This window comes from Ictalurus punctatus, chromosome 4 (genome assembly GCF_001660625.3).
Source record: "Ictalurus punctatus breed USDA103 chromosome 4, Coco_2.0, whole genome shotgun sequence".
Classification (NCBI taxonomy): Eukaryota; Metazoa; Chordata; class Actinopteri; order Siluriformes; family Ictaluridae; genus Ictalurus; species Ictalurus punctatus.
In genome coordinates, this window is record NC_071284.1 from 34780014 (window position 1) to 34799391 (window position 19378).

A 19378-nucleotide genomic window follows, 5' to 3' on the forward strand; every position below is an offset into this window, starting at 1 on the left:
TGTGTTCTATAACAATGTGGTTACACAAAATGAAATCCCCCACACAGTAACACACCAATATTAACCATTTGATACTCTTTTCTTACATCAGACATATTTCACCGAAACCATCCTTAAGCTTCAAAATAAAACAATACCACAAAAGTAATTTCAGAAACAAACATTCTCTTATACCACAAAAAGGTATACATTTGTGTGTGATTAATTCAGGGAGAAACACGTTTCACAACAGTGTCATTTACATAAACACATTTGTTGGGGGAGATCCCCCACAATACACAAAACACACACCCCCAGGAAGGGAACTACACAACCCAGACATACAGGGGCCAAAATGTCTCACTGATACATTGGATAGGGTTACCCCCACCACCCCCACCACCCCTGGTCATAAATTAGGTGTACCTACAGAACTGTCGGTCAGGAAAAACACAAAGATCATAAATTAGCACACTACTTCGATTGACAGTTTGACAGAAAGTACTGTCTGCCGGTGAAACACTTATGAGCATGGGTTTAGAGAGAGAGAGGGAGAGAGAGAGAGAGGGAGAGAGAGAGAAAGAGAGGCGTGTCTGAAAACACGTCTGTGTGGGCGGGGTTTAGCGAGTGAGAGGTTGGGTTCATTTTCACTTCATTACTGCTTAACACACCGAATGGAAGACATCTCTGGAAAAACTTCTCTCCTAGTTTAAACATTACGGAGATTCTTATAGCCAGCACTTTAACATTTTTACCTCGTAAGGATCATTGTTTAGAAGTCATGTAATATGTGCTATTCTTTTTAAACAGCTCTTTTAATCTTTTTGACATCCTAAAGGTTTGTGTTTAGAATGTGTGTAATACAAGCAATTATTTTACACAGATTATTTTTTTTAAAAAAAGACCCTTTAACTCCTAAACTTTTTATTCAAAGGTAAACCGGGATCCTAAAAACATAATTATCATTTGTTTTCTGTTACACCACAGCCAGCAGAGGGCGCTGTGGCATGGCTCCGGACTGGTCACATGACTGTTTTGTTTTCATTCGCTTTCTGCCTGAGTTCTAGTTTCTGTTTTGAGGTTGTGCTTGATTTAACCCAGGTGTATTTGGTTTAGATTGATTATGTTGGGTATTTAAACCCCTCGGGTCTATGCGCACGTTGCGCGATATTAGTTGCAGTTAGAATACCTGTGTGAGAGGGAGCAGTCTGAATGGTGTAGCATCTATGTTTAGCATGCTAAGCGGTCTTTGTTTTCATGTCCTGTTTTCTGCCTCGACTCTAGTCCCATGTTTTCTCGTCAACTCTGGATAGACGGCGTTCCCGTGTTTGTTTGTTTGTGTCATTGATTTAGTAATAAAGACAGTGCTCCTGCACTTACTTCCTGTCTCTCCCTCTGTTTTGTAACAGAATATCATGCCCACAATGGAAGTAGAAGGACAGCCTGGAGTCCGAAAATTTCTTTATTTTTGGAACTTCCCGACAAGGGAGGAGTACTATGCCTGGCAGCGCAAGCAGCAGGAGGCACACCAAGCTGTGCTATGGAGGCAGCAGGAGGAGTTGCGGTTCAAGCAGCGGCTGGAAGAAGTAGACCGATTGCTCCGTGGCGTGGAGGAAGCGCTTCGCCCCCGTCTCGTGGAGCGGAACAACACTCCACCTTGCTGCCCTGAGGGAGCTCCAGTCATGCTGCCTAGTCTGGAGCGGAAGGCTAGCCCAGAACTTTTTTTGGGGGGGGCAAGGGTGACAGCTGAGCGACAGCGTGAGGCCTACGGGGAGGCCTCAGGTGTGGGGCTCCTGCCTGAGGTCAACATGGCAACCTCAGAGCTACAGCGTGAGGCCTACACTGAGGTCTCGACTGTGGAGCTCATGCACGCCGAGGTGGCTGTCCCGATGCCCTGCCCGGCCTAGGAGGCCGTGTGGCTGCCCTGCACAGCCGAGGAGGCCGTCCCGCTGCCCTGCCCAGCCGAGGACGTTGTCCCGCTGCCCAGCCAAGCCAAGGAGGTCGTCACGCTGCCCTGCACGGCCGAGGAAGCTGTCCCGCAGTCCAGCCCAGCCGAGGAGGTCGTCCCGCTGCCCAGCCCGGCGGAGGAGGTCGTCCCGCTGCCCTGCTGCCCTGCACAGCCGAGGAAGCCGTCCCGCTGTCCAGCCCAGCCGAGGAGGTCGTCACGCTGCCCTGCACAGCCGAGGAAGCCGTCCAGCTGTCCAGCCCAGCCAATGAGGCCGTCCCGCTGCCCTGCACAGCCGAGGAAGCCGTCCTGCTGTCCAGCCCAGCCAATGAGGCCGTCCCGCTGCCCTGCACAGCCGAGGAAGCCGTCCCGCTGTCCAGCCCAGCCAAGGAGGTTGTCACGCTGCCCTGCACGGCCGAGGAAGCCGTCCCGCTGTCCAGCCCTGCCGAGGAGGCCGTCCTGCTGTCCAGCCCAGCCGATGAGGCCGTCCCGCTGCCCTGCACAGCCGAGGAAGCCGTCCCGCTGTCCAGCCCAGCCAAGGAGGTTGTCACGCTGCCCTGCAAGGCCGAGGAAGCTGTCCCGCTGTCCAGCCCAGCTGAGGAGGTCATCCCGCTGCCCAGCCCAGTGGAGGAGGTCGTCCCGCTGCCCTGCACAGCCGAGGAGGCCGTCCCGCTGTCCAGCCCAGCCGAGGAGGCCGTCCCGCTGCCCTGCCCGGCCGAGGAGGCCGTCCCGCTGCCCTGCACAGCCGAGGAAGCCGTCCTGCTGCCCTGCCCGGCCGAGGAGGCCGCCCAGCCCTCCAGTGCCGCCGGGGGCGGTGCCCAACCTCCCAGAGCCGCCGTCGGCGGCGCCCTGTATTCCAAAGCCGCCGCCCAGCGTTCCAGTGCCGCCAGGGGCAGTGCTCTGACTTTCAACCCCAGTGGGGGTGCTGCTCCGCCCCTCTGCTGCCCGACGGAGGCTGCATCGCTTTCCGTGGCAGCGAGAGACAGTTCACACAGGGGCCCGGGACCCCTGTTGGAGGGGGGTTCTTGGTGCTCCAGGAGGAGAACCCTTTGGAGGGGGGTTCTGTTACACCACGGCCAGCAGAGGGTGCTGTGGCACGGCTCTGGACTGGTCACATGACTGTTTTGTTTTCATTCGCTTTCTGCCTGAGTTCTAGTTTCTGTTTTGAGGTTGTGCTTGATTTAACCCAGGTGTATTTGGTTTAGATTGATTATGTTGGGTATTTAAACCCCTCGGGTCTATGCGCACGTTGCGCGATATTAGTTGTAGTTAGAATACCTGTGTGAGAGGGAGCAGTCTGAACGGTGTAGCATCTACGTTTAGCATGCTAAGCGGTCTTTGTTTTCATGTCCTGTTTTCTGCCTCGACTCTAGTCCCATGTTTTCTCGTCAACTCTGGATAGACGGCGTTCCCGTGTTTGTTTGTTTGTGTCATTGATTTAGTAATAAAGACAGTGCTCCTGCACTTACTTCCTGTCTCTCAGTCTGTTTCGTAACAGAATATCACGCCCACAATGGAAGTAGCAGGACAGTCTGGAGTCCGAAAATTTCTTTATTTTTGGAACGTCCCGACAAGGGAGGAGTACTACGCCTGGTAGCGCAAGCAGCAGGAGGCACACCAAGCTGTGCTATGGAGGCAGCAGGAGGAGTTGTGATTCAAGCAGCGGCTGGAAGAAGTAGACCGATTGCTCCGTGGCGTGGAGGAAGCGCTTCGCCCCCATCTCGTGGAGTGGAACAACACTCCACCTTGCTGCCCTGAGGGAGCTCCAGTCATGCTGCCTAGTCTGGAGTGGAAGGCTAGCCCAGAACTTTTTTTTGGGGGGCAAGGGTGACAGCTGAGCGACAGCGTGAGGCCTACGGGGAGGCCTCAGCTGTGGGGCTCCTGCCTGACGTCAACATGGCGACCTCAGAGCTACAGCGTGAGGCCTACAGGGAGCTGTCCCGCTGTCCAGCCCAGGCGAGGAGGTCGTCCCGCTGCCCAGCCCGGTGGAGGAGGTCGTCCCGCTGCCCTGCACAGCCGAGGAAGCCGTCCCGCTGTCCAGCCCAGCCAAGGAGGTTGTCACGCTGCCCTGCACGGCTGAGGAAGCTGTCCCGCTGTCCAGCCCAGCCGATGAGGCCGTCCCGCTGCCCTGCACAGCTGAGGAAGCCATCCCGCTGTCCAGCCCAGCCGAGGAGTTCGTCCCGCTGCCCTGCACGGCCGAGGAAGCCGTCCCGCTGTCCAGCCCAGCCAAGGAGGCCGTCCCGCTGCTCTGCCCGGCCGAGGAGGCCGTCCCGCTGCCCTGCGCAGCCGAGGAAGCCGTCATGCTGCCCTGCCCGGCCGAGGAGGCCGCCCAGCCCTCCAGTGCCGCTGGGGGCGGCGCCCAGCTTCCCAGAGCCGCCGGGAGCGGTACCCAGTATTCCAGGGGCGGTGTCCAGCCTCCCAGAGGTGCCGGGGGCGGTGCCCAACCTCCCAGAGCCGCCGGCGGCGGCGCCCAGTATTCCAGAGCCGCCGTCCAGCGTTCCAGTGCCGCCATGGGCAGTGCTCTGACTTTCAACCCCAGTGGGGGTGCTGCTCTGCCCCTCTGCTGCCCGACGGAGGCTGCATCACTTTCCGTGGCAGCGAGAGACAGTTCACACAGGGGCCCGGGACCCCTGTTGGAGGGGGGTTCTTGGTGCTCCGGGAGGGGCACCCTTTGGAGGGGGGTTCTGTTACACCACGGCCAGCAGAGGGCGCTGTGGCAAGGCTCCGGACTGGTCACATGACTGTTTTGTTTTCATTCGCTTTCTGCCTGAGTTCTAGTTTCTGTTTTGAGGTTGTGCTTGATTTAACCCAGGTGTATTTGATTTGGATTGATTATGTTGGGTATTTAAACCCCTCGGGTCTATGCGCACGTTGCACGATATTAGTTGTAGTTAGAATACCTGTGTGAGAGGGAGCAGTCTTAATGGTGTAGCATCTACGTTTAGCATGCTAAGCGGTCTTTGTTTTTATGTCCTGTTTTCTGCCTCGATTCTAGTCCCATGTTTTCTCGTAAACTCTGGATAGACCGCGTTCCTGTGTTTGTTTGTTTGTGTCATTGATTTAGTAATAAAGACAGTGCTCCTGCACTTACTTCCTGTCTCTCTCTCTGTTTCGTAACAGAATATCACGCCCACAATGGACGTAGCAGGAGAGTCTGGAGTCCGAAAATTTCTTTATTTTTGGAACTTCCCGACAAGGGAGGAGTACTACGCCTGGTAGCGCAAGCAGCAGGAGGCACACCAAGCTGTGCTATGGAGGCAGCAGGAGGAGTTGTGGTTCAAGCAGCGGCTGGAAGAAGTAGACCGATTGCTCCGTGGCGTGGAGGAAGCGCTTCGCTCCCATCTCGTGGAGCGGAACAACACTCCACCTTGCTGCCCTGAGGGAGCTCCAGTCATGCTGCCTAGTCTGGAGCGGAAGGCTAGCCCAGAACTTTTTTTGGGGGGGCAAGGGTGACAGCTGAGCGACAGCGTGAGGCCTACGGGGAGGCCTCAGCTGTGGGGCTCCTGCCTGACGTCAACATGGCGACCTCAGAGCTACAGCGTGAGGCCTACAGGGAGCTGTCCCGCTGTCCAGCCCAGCCGAGGAGGTCGTCCCGCTGCCCAGCCCGGTGGAGGAGGTCGTCCCGCTGCCCTGCACAGCCAAGGAAGCCGTCCCGCTGTCCAGCCCAGCCAAGGAGGTCGTCACGCTGCCCTGCACGGCTGAGGAAGCTGTCCCGCTGTCCAGCCCAGCCGATGAGGCCATCCCGCTGCCCTGCACAGCCGAGGAAGCCGTCCCGCTGTCCAGCCCAGCTGAGGAGTTCGTCCCGCTGCCCTGCACGGCCGAGGAAGCCGTCCCGCTGTCCAGCCCAGCCAAGGAGGCCGTCCCGCTGCTCTGCCCGGCCGAGGAGGCCGTCCCGCTGCCCTGCGCAGCCGAGGAAGCCGTCCTGCTGCCCTGCCCGGCTGAGGAGGCCTCCCAGCCCTCCAGTGCCGCTGGGGGCAGCGCCCAGCTTCCCAGAGCCGCTGGGGGCGGTACCCAGTTACAGGGCCGGTGCCCAGCCTCCCAGAGCCGCCGGGGGCGGTGCCCAGCCTCCCAGAGCGGCGCCCAGTATTCCAAAGCCGCCGCCCAGCGTTCCAGTGCCGCCAGGGGCAGTGCTCTGACTTTCAACCCCAGTGGGGGTGCTGCTACGCCCCTCTGCTGCCCGACGGAGGCTGCATCACTTTCCGTGGCAGCGAGAGACAGTTCACACAGGGGCCCGGGACCCCTGTTGGAGGGGGGTTCTGTTACACCACGGCCAGCAGAGGGCGCTGTGGCACGGCTCTGGACTGGTCACATGACTGTTTTGTTTTCATTCGCTTTCTGCCTGAGTTCTAGTTTCTGTTTTGAGGTTGTGCTTGATTTAACCCAGGTGTATTTGATTTAGATTGATTATGTTGGGTATTTAAACCCCTCGGGTCTATGCGCACGTTGCGCGATATTAGTTGTAGTTAGAATACCTGTGTGAGAGCGAGCAGTCTTAATGGTGTAGCATCTACGTTTAGCATGCTAAGCGGTCTTTGTTTTTATGTCCTGTTTTCTGCCTCGATTCTAGTCCCATGTTTTCTCGTCAACTCTGGATAGACTGTGTTCCCGTGTTTGTTTGTTTGTGTCATTGATTTAGTAATAAAGACAGTGCTCCTGCACTTACTTCCTGTCTCTCCCTCTGTTTCGTAACATTTTCATTTATTTTAACAAAACAAATATTCTACTCATATCTGTACACATTCAAACATCATGCTTTTCTAACAGTGTGTTTACACAAACGAAATAACGCCACACAGTAATACAAACACATCCCCATATTAAAAACATTATTTCTTTTCAGACGTATTTCACCCCACACACACCTCTCCACAACACCCCAAATTACACAAAGGAGCCAGATTGACCAGCTGATACACTCCATAGGGCTACCCCCCTCACCACCTCTACAGACCTGCCAGTCAGGGAAGCACAGGGGGTCATAAATAAACACACTACTTTGATTGACAGTTTGACAGAAAGTGTATGATATAACTACTAAAGTCTCATTATATGATTTAGACGGTGCTGTTGTTGACTATTTGGTATGAAGGGGGACTATCCTTTTAACCAGCTCACATATTTCTATCTTTGCCGGCCTGACCTTGCTTTGTCTGTTGGTCGTTTAGCTGAGGAGAAGCATTTTACATACTTGCAGTTGAATCGATGTTAAAATCAGTTCAAATACAAAGGAAATGACACCACCGACAAACCGGGAGCCCTCTCCCCAGGAAGTGAGCGGTTCAGTGGAAATGCTGTTGAGAATTGGTGTTTGATTCGGTTGCTACCTCTCTTGAATGGTGACAGGATTAAAGATCCATGTGGAAATGAGGTATGACTACTGATTTCACGACTGAGAGGGATAATTCAGCTCGCCCGTGCACCAGCCGTGACAACAGGGCAGGTTGTGTATCTCCAAGTTTTAATGGAAGAATACATTTGCAGCAAGCAAAAGCTCTTCCCTGATCATCCCTTATGACCTAAGCATCATTACGTGGGTCATTACCCGGAGCTTATACAACACTTTGGTCCACTAATTCACCTATGGACTTTGAGATTCGGAAGCTTAATGTTCATGGATTTCACAACCATTGTTGAAACTGCATTAAGAGAACGAATTTTACATTGAATTTAATAGGCTGTTCGCAGTTTGTTATGTTGCTAACTTCCAGCAGCCTCGCCTAGCCTAATCTGTCATCTGATACCATCCACTAAAAATACTGATTTAGTGAGGAATAATTCATTAGCAGGTTTTAATGTACAAGTTAATCTAATTCAGACCACAAACTGGTCTGTTCTGCTGCAACTCTACTGCGCTGCTAGCATTTGCTGCTAACTTCCGGGAACTACTGAGAGGCTCCACAATCCCCCATTGCTGTATAAAATTTTTTAAAAGGTCTGTTGGAGTGAAAAGCGTTCACTCTCTGATGAGGGGCTGAGTGATTTAAATCTGCAATCATGTTTCATGTACCAAATTACACATAAAATGATCTACATTTCATGAGCAAGCGCTCTTGGCCTGGAAACGGGGCTTTGTAGATCGTTTTTCTCCTCACAGAATGGAAAATCTGGAATAATGAATTGATTATTATTAAAGGCAAGAGTATTTTTTTTGGAGAAATGGTTGAATTACTTGAGTGATCTGTTTGATTCAACACTAAAAATGTATTCTTACGATTCTTTTATATCTAAGTTCAGTTTTGCTATAAACTATAAATATTTTTTTTTTACAGTAATCAAAGCTATTCACTCTAGACTTATTCCAACTGCCTGTTATAAAGTAGATAGTTTGTTTTTAGTGGTTTTATGACCATAATCATATTTAAAAACATATTTAAATCATATTTAAAATCATATTTAAATCAGAAACAGTACATGGGTCTTAAAAGTTGTACAAAACCCTGTTTGTTTTTTTTGGTCAATTTCTCACTGAACATAGTAACAGTAGCACTCCACTAGCTGAGGCGCAATCGCTTAGTGACACAAGATGGCGGTTAGTGACACAAGATGGCGGTTAGTGACACAAGATGGCGGTTAGTGACACAAGATGGCGGTTAATTAAACGACATTAATTGCACTGTAGCAAATTGTGCCATAAAACTGCAGTACATTGAGCGGCTGTGGATCAGGTGGTAGAGCGGCTTGTCCACTAATCGTAGGGTTGGTGGTTTGATTCCCGGCCCCCATGACTCCACATGCCGAAGTGTCCTTGGGTAATACATGAATCGCAAGTTGCTTCCGATGGCAGGTTAGCACCTTGCATGGCAGCTCTGCTACCACTGGTGTGTGAGTGTGTGTGTGAGAACCAGTGTAAAGCACTAAGGTTAAAAAAGCGCTATATAAGTGCAGACTATTTACCATTTACACACCACAAGCTCAAGACCAATTCATTTTGCTTACTGAACAGCAGGGGGTGCTGTTAGCTAATCCTAATGATCTGCTATTGGTTCTCTCCCTCACTGTGTGTGTGTGTGTGTGTGTGTGTGTGTGTGTGTGTGTGTGTGTGTGTGTGTGTGTGTTTTAGGATAGTGCAGCTGAATGCAGGTTGTGACCGTTGAACTTTTACCTTCTTTCTCTCATCCAATCATCTTTCAAGCAATTTTTTTTTTTAGAACAATCTTCTTGCCCCCCAGTGTTTCTGAGTGTATTCACAGATAAAACATACATTTCAGTATTGTGGTTCTATCAAACTTTTAAATAGCAGCTTTGGACTTATCGGGTCCAGTGAGGAGCAGTATTATCACTCAAGATATATTCAGTTCAGTTCGGTTCAGTTTTATGTGTGTGTGTGTAGTGTGTTTAACAGTGGACACTGTCCCAGAGCAGTGTTACAGAAACATATAAACACAGGATATAGATTTTAACTGTACAAATTTCTCATCTGGGTGACACCAGATAGTGCGATTATAAATAAATACACCCCTTCTATAAATGTGCTAAAACTATATGCTGAAATGCATCATGAAGTGCAGTCATGTGAGCAGGAAATTCATTGCAGTTTCTACAGGAAGTCTGTTTTGTTGAACTTCTCCACTGGTTACTGATGGAGACTCGAGTGCAGAACCGTTTGTGGTAATTGTAGTGATAAAGCCATCACAGCATAACTGTTCATATGAACTGAGGTCCAAAGCATCTTTATGGTGTTTTAAGTAGAACTGTCCTCAGTAATCTCAGTGAGATTTAGTCTGCACCATGTGGGACATCCTCAGCAGCAGCACCAACTGATGAGCACCTCCAACTGATGAGAACTCCAACCAGAAGCAGGACATCAGGATGGATCAGGCAGGTCCTGAGAGCAGAAAGGGGTCAGGATCACTGGCATCGATAGAGAGAGAGAGAGAAAGAAAGAGAGAGAGAGAGAGAGAGAGAGAGAGAGAGAGAGAGAGAGAGATTATTAGGTAGGCTTATTGCACTGTAATGGTTAAGGACAGTGCACTGTTTGTGAATGAAAGCAGGACTCCGGCAAGACTAGCTATGACATCATAGCTAAAAGGGAGAATCAGAAGGGAACACAGCCGTGAGGGCGCGCTGGGGCATAAAGCCTCTGTCTCTCTCTCTCTCTCTCTCTCTCTCTCTCTCTCTCTCTCTCTCTCTTCTCTCTCTCTCTCTCTTCTCTCTCTCTCTCTCTCTCTCTCTCTTCTCTCTCTCTCTCTCTCTCTTCTCTCTCTCTCTCTCTTCTCTCTCTCTCTCTCTCTCTCTCTCTCTCTGCAGGGCATCAGAGTTACAGAATAAAGTGGCCACTCAGTGTCTGCAGCTGCATGGTGGGTGGGGCCTGTCTCTCTCTCTCTGTCTCTCCCTCTCCCCCTCTCTCTCTCTCCCTCCCTCTCTCTCTCTCTCCAATTTATTCACTCTGTGTATTTATATCCATGTGAGTGATTTTCATGATCCTGTAAGACAAGGTTAACTTGAAAAGACATGACATACTCCTACATTAAAATCTTTACTCTTGTAAAAATTCCATTCTCTCTCTCTCTCTCTCTCTCTCTCTCTCTCTCTCTCTCTCTCTCCCTCTCTCTTCTCTCTCTCTCTCTCTCTCTCTCTCTCTCTCTCTCTCTCTCTGCAGGGCATCAGAGTTACAGAATAAAGTGGCCACTCAGTGTCTGCAGCTGCATGGTGGGTGGGGCTACATGTGGGAATATCAAATCGCCAAGTGAGTCAGACACAACGGCCAATCAGAGGAAAGATCCAGCATTTAATTCCACCCATTATTTCATATAGAGCTGTGTATATAAATGAGTATTCTAGATTTCCTGGTTGTAGTGTACCATCACACCCAACTCTTCATCTTGTTCCTTTTCTCTGTCACTGTATGAATATGAACAGCAGAGGGCACCATTACATACACGTCATTCTGAGCATGCTCTGACCTCTGACCTTGGTCGTGTTATCTTATCCACCAAATACGAACTCCCTGTATTCCAATCTGGACGTTATCACTCGGTATAATCCTCTAATCCGAATCTTCAGGACGATATTCAGGAGTTTTGTGCTGGTTTCTGACGTGTTTCTGTCACGCGTTCTCGTCCTCAGAGCCTTCGTGGACGCTCGTGTGCAGCCCATCTACGGCGGAACCAACGAGATCATGAAGGAGCTGATCGCTCGCAGCATCGTCGGACACAGATAGACGAGTGCTGAGCTGAGGGATCGGACGGATCACGGAGACACGGAGAGAAGATAATACACTCTCTTGGAGATCATGTGACACAATTTTGATCATTTTATTTCTTATTTTTATAGAATAAAGTTTATAGTGCATGATTTAATAAGTAAATAATTACGATAAAACTCATTTGAAGGGTTAAAGTTGTTCACGTGGGTAGACAGATTTTAAAATTTTAAATAGCAACATTTTCGATGTTCGAATACTGATGTGTGTAATTTCTTTATTAAATCATGACTGCACGCTTAATTAACCCGGCTCTGAACACGCCTCTGAAGAGTGTGAAGTTGTGTGCGGTTTTAATAACTGTTTCAGAGGAAAATGTTTTTTCTCTTTTCTGTAGAATAAATCAAGTGCCTCTGCTGTAGTTCCTCGACTGTGAGGTGATTATTTGTATGGAAATAACTGAAATATTTTGCTTTAAATATTTAAAATACTTTATTTTAAAGTCCCAGCGGATCGTTCCCTGCTTTTATGTCTTTAAAAAGTGTGTGTTTGAGATAAATCCATCCATCCACCTTCTACCGCTTAATCCTTCTCAGGGTCACGGGGAACCTGGAGTCTATCTCAGGGAGCATGGGGCACAAGGCGGGGTACACCCTGGACAGGGTGCCAGTCCATCGATCCAGTCCACAATCACACACACACTCACACACACATTCATACACAACGGACACTTTTGACACGCCAGTCAGTCTACCATGTATGTGTTTGGACTGGGGGAGGAAACCGGAGTACCCGGAGGAAACCCCCGTAGCACGGGGAGAACACGCACACTCCAAACCCCCAACCCTGACGGTGTGAGGCAAACATGCTAACCACTAACTCACCATGCACCCCTATATGTGTGTGTGTGTGTGTGTGTGTGTGTGTGTGTGTGTGTGTGATAATACCCACACAGAGTCATCCAGATTAATGTGCTTTATTGACACTTTATCACAAATTGGAGAGAAACGAAGCTCAGAGACGTTTGAGACGAGATTTCGTCATTACTTTTATTTTTTTGGGGTAGATTTCCACACGACTTTGCCGTCATTCTCAACGACCAGCATGCCGTCATTTCTCAAGGTCAAACGGCACACTTTGACGCCAGAGTGGTGGGTGTTGGTGTGCCACAAACCTGGGCCATCATCATACATGACGAGGTTGCAGTCTTCTTGCATGATCAGCCTCTTGGCAGTGCTGCCAGAGGTATTAGACTGCCAAACCGGCTTCCATCCGTACACCACAAAGTTCCCGTCCTCCTGAAACAAGACGTGAGATTAGCTTCTGAACCGTGAACATCAGCAAAGCGTAAGTGAATGAGATAGTACAGGCGATCTCTCGTAGCTTTTCTCTAAGCTTTGTTTCTGAGTTTATTACCTGAAAGACTGCCTTGTACTCTCCGTTGTTGGATAACAGGAAGTCTCCTTTCTTAAGCTCACTGTTCATGGACAAGAAGTTCCTACTCATGGTTCTGAAAAGGAAAGACAGAGACAATCCAGCGTGAAAACCATCACAAAACAATCCCCACATCTCAGTTCCTCTGGAATGTCTCCAGTCAACATGTCTGTGTCTTTTCAGAATTCTTTCCAAAATCACTCCTTTAGCTCTATTTCAGTTTCAGGATACGGGGCGGCTGTGGACCAGGTGGTAGAGCGGGTTGTCCACTAACCGTAGGGTTCGATCCCCAATAGCACTGTTTTAATCTTAGCGGTTCTACAAAGCACTTTACACTGGTACTCATTCACTCACACACACACACACACACACCAATGAGCTGCCATGCAAGGCACTAACTTGCCATCAGGAGCAACTTGGGGTTCAGTGTCTCGCCCAAGGACACTTCGACATGTGGAGTCACGCGGGCCGGGAATCAAACCGCCGACCCTACGATTAATGGATACCCCACTCTACCACCTGATCCAGAGCCGCCCCTCTCCGTAACACACTTCACATCAGACTGCAATTTATTAAGTACATTTTACTGATTTCATCGCTGCCGTTTGTTAAACGTTAATTTACAGGGAAAATAAAACTCCGAAATGAAATGTAACAGTTTTGAACTTTCACCAAACACTTAACACTTAACAAACCGATCGGAAATACATGTAAGGTTAATAATTCTGTTTGAATAGTTTCACCCACCTGCTAAATGACAGCAACAGCAGTGTCCTGGAAAATGGAATCAAGTCAGGTACACTCAGAGACGGAGCAAGAATTTGACCTGATTTACTATAAGCGTACTGGTCTCGAACACACACACACGTGTAGGAGCGCTCTGATGCTGTGATTCTGGGCTGGGTTCAGCTTAAATACAGTCGGATAAGTTCAGGTGATGATCATGGGTCCTATGAAAACAACACCATATTTGGAGTTTTTTTTTTTTCCTGCAGACATTCCAACTTGCTAAAACTCTTGTCAGGAAGCTGGATTCACCGGCTGGTGCACCTCTCCTCCCCAAACCCCCTCCCCCTCACACACACACACACACACACACACATACACATACACACACACACACATACACACGCACACACACACACACACACACACACACACACACACACACACACACACACACACACACACAGCCACAAACATGTATGAACAAGGACGTGACCTTTAAGTATGAAGCTTGTTTGGCAGATTTGAGCATTTTGCAGGAAGTCTCAACCTCGTAGCAGTCTGTGTCAATAAATTTGTTCATTTTGTAAGACATCAGATTGACAAGAGTTTTGTGAGACAGCTGACGTCCGAATTCCTGAAGGCCCTTTCCACATCACAGTTAAAACTCTTCGAATCTCAACTGCCCTGTGCTCACAGATTTTACTTTGGGAAGCTTTCGTCAGAATTCGACAACTGGGAAACTTTTGTAGATTGGCACGGGCCCCTCAAGGTTAACTGAGACATAATCCAGGACTTCCAAGTGGAGAAGTTCTCTGGCATCTGCATTGATCACATTTGGAAATCTCTCTGCCAAAATCTAAATCTGCTCTGGAGTCACCTCATCCTGGTTCTCCATACTGATCACTGACAGATTCTTTAAGTTTTGGTCTCTCATTGGGAACTTCTCAGAGATTTTTTTTTACAGCTCCCGACATAGAATGCTCTCTTCCTGACTTAGCAATAGCCTTCTTGCCAGGTACCCAATAAAAAGCTCTTCATCTGGGAGGTGAATTTCAGTGTCTTACATCTATCTCCTGAACGTCGTGTTCTCTCAATACCTTCGGCTTAATACATCTGCTTTCCATGTCGTACTGGAGCTCTTGTCCGCTCTGATATAACTTGAAGAGGACACATGCCTTGTTTTGAAAAATCAAAAAAGCATGCATAGTTTAATTTGGGGGTCTTTCAGCATTTTCTGAATATGAGAAGACCTCTGAGTCTTACTCTTTGACACAGAATATGAAAGAAACCTTGGCCATTGGTGGAACAGATGGTCCAAACCTTTTCCTAAAGAACCCCAGAGTGTAGGACAATGCTTTTGTACTCTCTGCTGGGCAACATTGCAGAACTCTTGAGTTCTTGAGTTTTAGGTCTTCTCTTTGTTTGGAACGTTTCTCAAAGTAGTAGTAGATGAGTCAATGAGTAGTTCTTCAGGTGACATTGAGAGCTCCTTAGCAGCAGTTTTGGCTCAAATATTGATCAGGTGTCTGGGACAGTCAGCACTGTAAACATGAGGGGCCTGTGCTTTCACTCTTGACTTACCAACCATCACACTGCAGTTGTCACTGCAACTAAATCCTACACAATTACACCATACAAGGCCTGTGCCATGCATGTATGATGCAGTGCAGTGGAATATATGCAGAAAATGTGACATTAAAATATGTACTTACTTACGCTTTCGTGTTATATTATACTATATTATAGTACTGTATTATTATTAACTTGTAGGGTTAAAATATAAAGGGATTATTACTTAGCCCAGTGGTTTTCAAAGTGGGGGCCTTGGGGGCCACCAGGGGGCACCCGGGGGGCCTCAGCAATTTGGTGTGAAAAATAAATAAATACATGATTCTCACTCTCAGACAACCGCACACACACAATCAATTCCTAATGTAATGTAAAGATGTAAGATGTAATTATTAATAAAAAGGGGGATATATTCAGAAGTCTGTATTTTTAATGTGTTTTAAAGAAATCTTGCAAAAGGGGGGCCTCGGTCAAAAGTTAATGCCATTTGGGGGGCCTTGCCCTTTAGGAGTTTGGGCCCACTGAGCCCACTGCGCTCCTGTAACCGAAGACAGAAATAGGTGCAGCTGAAAGTTAGTTTTAGTTTATGATTTAAATATCTGTGCTAGAAGTAAATCTCAGTGTTCTAATAGTATTTACTCTAAAGCAGCTTCAAGCAAAGCTTTTATTAAAAAGACATTCCTAAGTCAGAGGCTTAGAGGCGTTTCTATTAAAGCATTATGTCTTTCGCTCGGAGGTTTCTGTCAGCGTGCACTCCGAGGCCTTTCCTATTCTTGTCAGAGGTTCTGTTTAAACTTGCGAGCGTTGACCTTTTATTTTAGTTTGTCAGAGGTTGACTTCAAACATGTCTAACATACTGTAACTATAGCTTAAGAAACTACTTCTAGTACAGCGCATTGCGAAAGTATTCACCCCTCTTGGCATTTTTCCTATTTTGTTGCATTACAACCTGGAATTAAAATGCTTTATTGGGGGTTCGTATCATTTCATTTACACGACATGCCTACCACTTTGAAGATGGAAAATATTCTTTATTGTGAAACAAACAAGAAATAAGACCAAAAAAAAACCTATTCAAAAATAACTACCCCCCCCCCCAAAAAAAAAGTCAATACTTTGTAGAGCCACCTTCGTAGAGCCACCTTCTGCAGCAGTTACAGCTGCAAGTCTCTATAAGCTTGGCACATCTAGCCACTGGGGTTTTTGCCCATTTTTCAAGGCAAAACTGCTCCAGTTCCTTTGAGTTGGATGGGTTCCACTGGTGTACAGCAATCTTTAAGTCATACCACAGATTCTCAATTGGATTGAGGTCTGGGTTTTGACTATACCATTCCAAGACTTTTAAATGTTTCCCCTTAAGCCACTGGCGTGTTGCTTTAGCAGTACGCTTAGAGTCATTGTCCTGCTGGAAGGGGAACCTCCGTCCCAGTCTCAAACCTCTGGAAGACTGAAACAGGTTTACCTCAAGAATTTCCCTTTATTTATCACCATCCATCTTTCCTTCAATTTTGACCAGTTTCCCAGTCTCTCCTGATGAAAAACATCCCCACAGCATGGTTCTGCCACCACCATGGGGGTGTTGGGTTTGCACCAGACATAGCATTTTCCTTTATGGCTAAAAAGCTCAATTTTGAGTCCCTTCTTCCATATGTTTGGGGAGTCCTCCACATGCCTTTTTGGCAATCTGAAAACTAATTTGTTTTTTTTGTTTTTTTCTTTTTCTGGCCACTCTTCTGTAAAGCCCAGCTCTGTGGAGTGTACGGCTTACAGTGGTCCTATGGACAGATACTCCAAACTTTTCACTGTGGAGCTTTGCAGATCCACCAGGGTTATCTTTGGTGTCTTATTTGCCTCTCTGATTAATTTCCGTCCTTACCTGGTCCACGAGCTTTGGTCCTCTCTTGGCAGGTTTGTTGTGGTCCCATATTCTTTCCATTTTTTAATAATGGATTTACTGATGCTCCGTGGAATGTCCAAAATTTCGGATATTTATATTTATATTTATATATTTATAACCCAACCCTGATCTGTACTTCTCCACAACTTTATCCTTCTCCTGTTTGGAGAGCTCCTTGGCCTTCATGGTGCTGCTTGCTTGGTGGTGTTGCAGACTCTGGGGCCTTCAGAACAGGTGTGTGTGTGTGTGTGTGTGTGTGTATATATATATATATATATATATATATATATATATATATATATATATATATATATATATATATACCGAGAACATGTGACACTTAGATTGCACACAGGTGAACTTTATTGAACTAATTATGTGACTTCTGAAGGTAATCGGTTGCACCAGATCTTATTTAGGGAACGTAAGCAGCGTTCGTGCATAGAGTCTGTTTCTACGGTTTAGTGTGATCAGGTGGGCGTGGTTATGGAGCATGCTTGCATGTCAATCACACACAGTGGGACGGACCGACCGTTGACAAACACATTTAGCGACACAGCTCCTTTCAGGTAAGTCGAGTGACTTTTGTTGGTTGTATGAATAAAATAATTTTAATCTCAGAAGGCTGATGAGCTTAGATTCGCAGCAGGTGTTTCTTTTTATTAGTATCCTCTAGTTCGCTCTTTCGCTGCAACAAAACTGATTTTGCTTTCTTAGAATTGAGATTCACCCCAAGCAAATCGGCTAGCTAAATTAGCTAGGAATGCCTCACGCCCGCGCAGCTTTCCCTCCATTTTTCTGTCATATGTTGCTGACCAACACAGACACATGTTAAAGATCTGGAAGTTTCTGAAGGTGCTTGAAATTTCAGACACTGCTCATTGACGACCTGAGTAGAGATGATCTTCTGAGGGTTTATAACAGGGAACTGTTGAGTACAGAACTAAAAATAAAATCTGTTTGTAAAAGTCATTTTAATGGTGTTGAACCTGTGCCATCGTTTCTAGGCCATGATGAAAATGTCACGGAGCAGTTTGCTGTGAATAAACCTCTACGGGAAACATTGCCAGCACGGTTCAAAAGCAGGTCTGTGCAAGAACAGCGTGCTTGTACACGTTCTCAACCACCCGCTCCTGCAAACCTTTTATGTCATGTTAAGGACAGTGAAGGATTTAAGAGTAATCTTTTAATGAAGACAGATTCTGATTCTGTTGTGCTTATTTTATATCAACATGCCTTTGAGGTTGTGAAGCCGCTTGGTTCCGGGAAGAAAAAAACTTTTAGCTGTCTACTTATCTCTGACTGATATTTTGCTGCACAATAGATAGAACTTGTGCTTCTTTGTAGGGAACATAACTTCATATACTTTGGTATAAACAAAGTTTTTGAGACCTTGATCAAGGATCTTAAATTTCTAGAGAAGTATTTCAATGCCCGGTGGTAAAATTGTGAAAGGGACTCGTGTGAAAGGGACTCGTGTTGCCATTTCAGGAGATAATTTGGGATTCCATTGCATGGGTTTGTTTTTTGTTTGAAAACGTCAGCTGTGCTGATTATTTATGTCGATATTGTGAGATAAACAGAACCACATTTATGAATGAACCATACGTGTGTGGTACTGTAAGAACTGTGCAGTCGTATAAAAGTCTCATTATATGATTTAGACGCTGCTGTTGTTGACTCTGTATTTGGTATGAAGGGGGACTATCCTTTTAACCAGCTCACATATTTCCATGTTTGCCAGCCTGGGCTTGCACCACGTCTAGGGCACGACCTGTTTGAGGGTGTTGTGTCTTATGACCTTGCTTTGTCTGTTGGTCGTTTAGCTGAGGAGAAGCGTTTTACATTAAAATCAGTTAAAATACAAAGGAAATGACGCCACCGACAAACCGGGAGCCCTCTCCCCAGGAAGTGAGCGGTTCAGTGGAAATGCTGTTGAGAATTGGTGTTTGATTCGGTTGCTACCTCTCTTGAATGGTGACAGGATTAAAGATCCATGTGGAAATGAGGTATGACTACTGATTTCACGACTGAGAGGGATAATTCAGCTCGCCCGTGCACCAGCCGTGACAACAGGGCAGGTTGTGTATCTCCAAGTTTTAATGGAAGAATACATTTGCAGCAAGCAAAAGCTCTTCCCTGATCATCCCTTATGACCTAAGCATCATTACGTGGGTCATTACCCGGAGCTTATACAACACTTTGGTCCACTAATTCACCTATGGACTTTGAGATTCGGAAGCTTAATGTTCATGGATTTCACAACCATTGTTGAAACTGCATTAAGAGAACGAATTTTACATTGAATTTAATAGGCTGTTCGCAGTTTGTTATGTTGCTAACATCCAGCAGCCTCGCCTAGCCTAATCTGTCATCTGATACCATCCACTAAAAATACTGATTTAGTGAGGAATAATTCATTAGCAGGTTTTAATGTACAAGTTAATCTAATTCAGACCACAAACTGGTCTGTTCTGCTGCAACTCTACTGTGCTGCTAGCATTTGCTGCTAACTTCCGGGAACTACTGAGAGGCTCCACAATCCGCCATTGCTGTATAAAATTTTTTAAAAGGTCTGTTGGAGTGAAAAGCGTTCACTCTCTGATGAGGGGCTGAGTGATTTAAATCTGCAATCATGTTTCACCTACCAAATTACACATAAAATGATCTACATTTCATGAGC

General features: G+C 47.2%; 1 protein-coding gene and 1 long non-coding RNA gene across 2 annotated transcripts; one reads left to right on the forward strand and one right to left on the reverse strand.

Annotated features, from left to right (window-relative positions):
• The first annotated feature begins 10483 nt into the window (after nucleotides 1-10483).
• LOC124627130 (uncharacterized) lies at nucleotides 10484-11487 on the forward strand. Its single transcript, XR_006981629.2, has 2 exons — nucleotides 10484-10610; nucleotides 10991-11487. It is a non-coding gene; the product is annotated as an uncharacterized LOC124627130 (long non-coding RNA).
• A 539-nt stretch (nucleotides 11488-12026) lies between these two features.
• Nucleotides 12027-13419, reverse strand: LOC108264533 (B-type lectin plumieribetin). The gene is made up of 3 exons (XM_047153555.2): nucleotides 13248-13419; nucleotides 12483-12576; nucleotides 12027-12364 (listed from the first exon to the last, which is right to left on the reverse strand). The coding sequence occupies exons 2-3, from the start codon at nucleotides 12570-12572 to the stop codon at nucleotides 12116-12118; spliced, it is 339 nt and encodes a 112-aa protein (XP_047009511.1). The 5' UTR covers nucleotides 12573-12576; nucleotides 13248-13419; the 3' UTR covers nucleotides 12027-12115.
• Between the last annotated feature and the right edge of the window lie 5959 nt (nucleotides 13420-19378).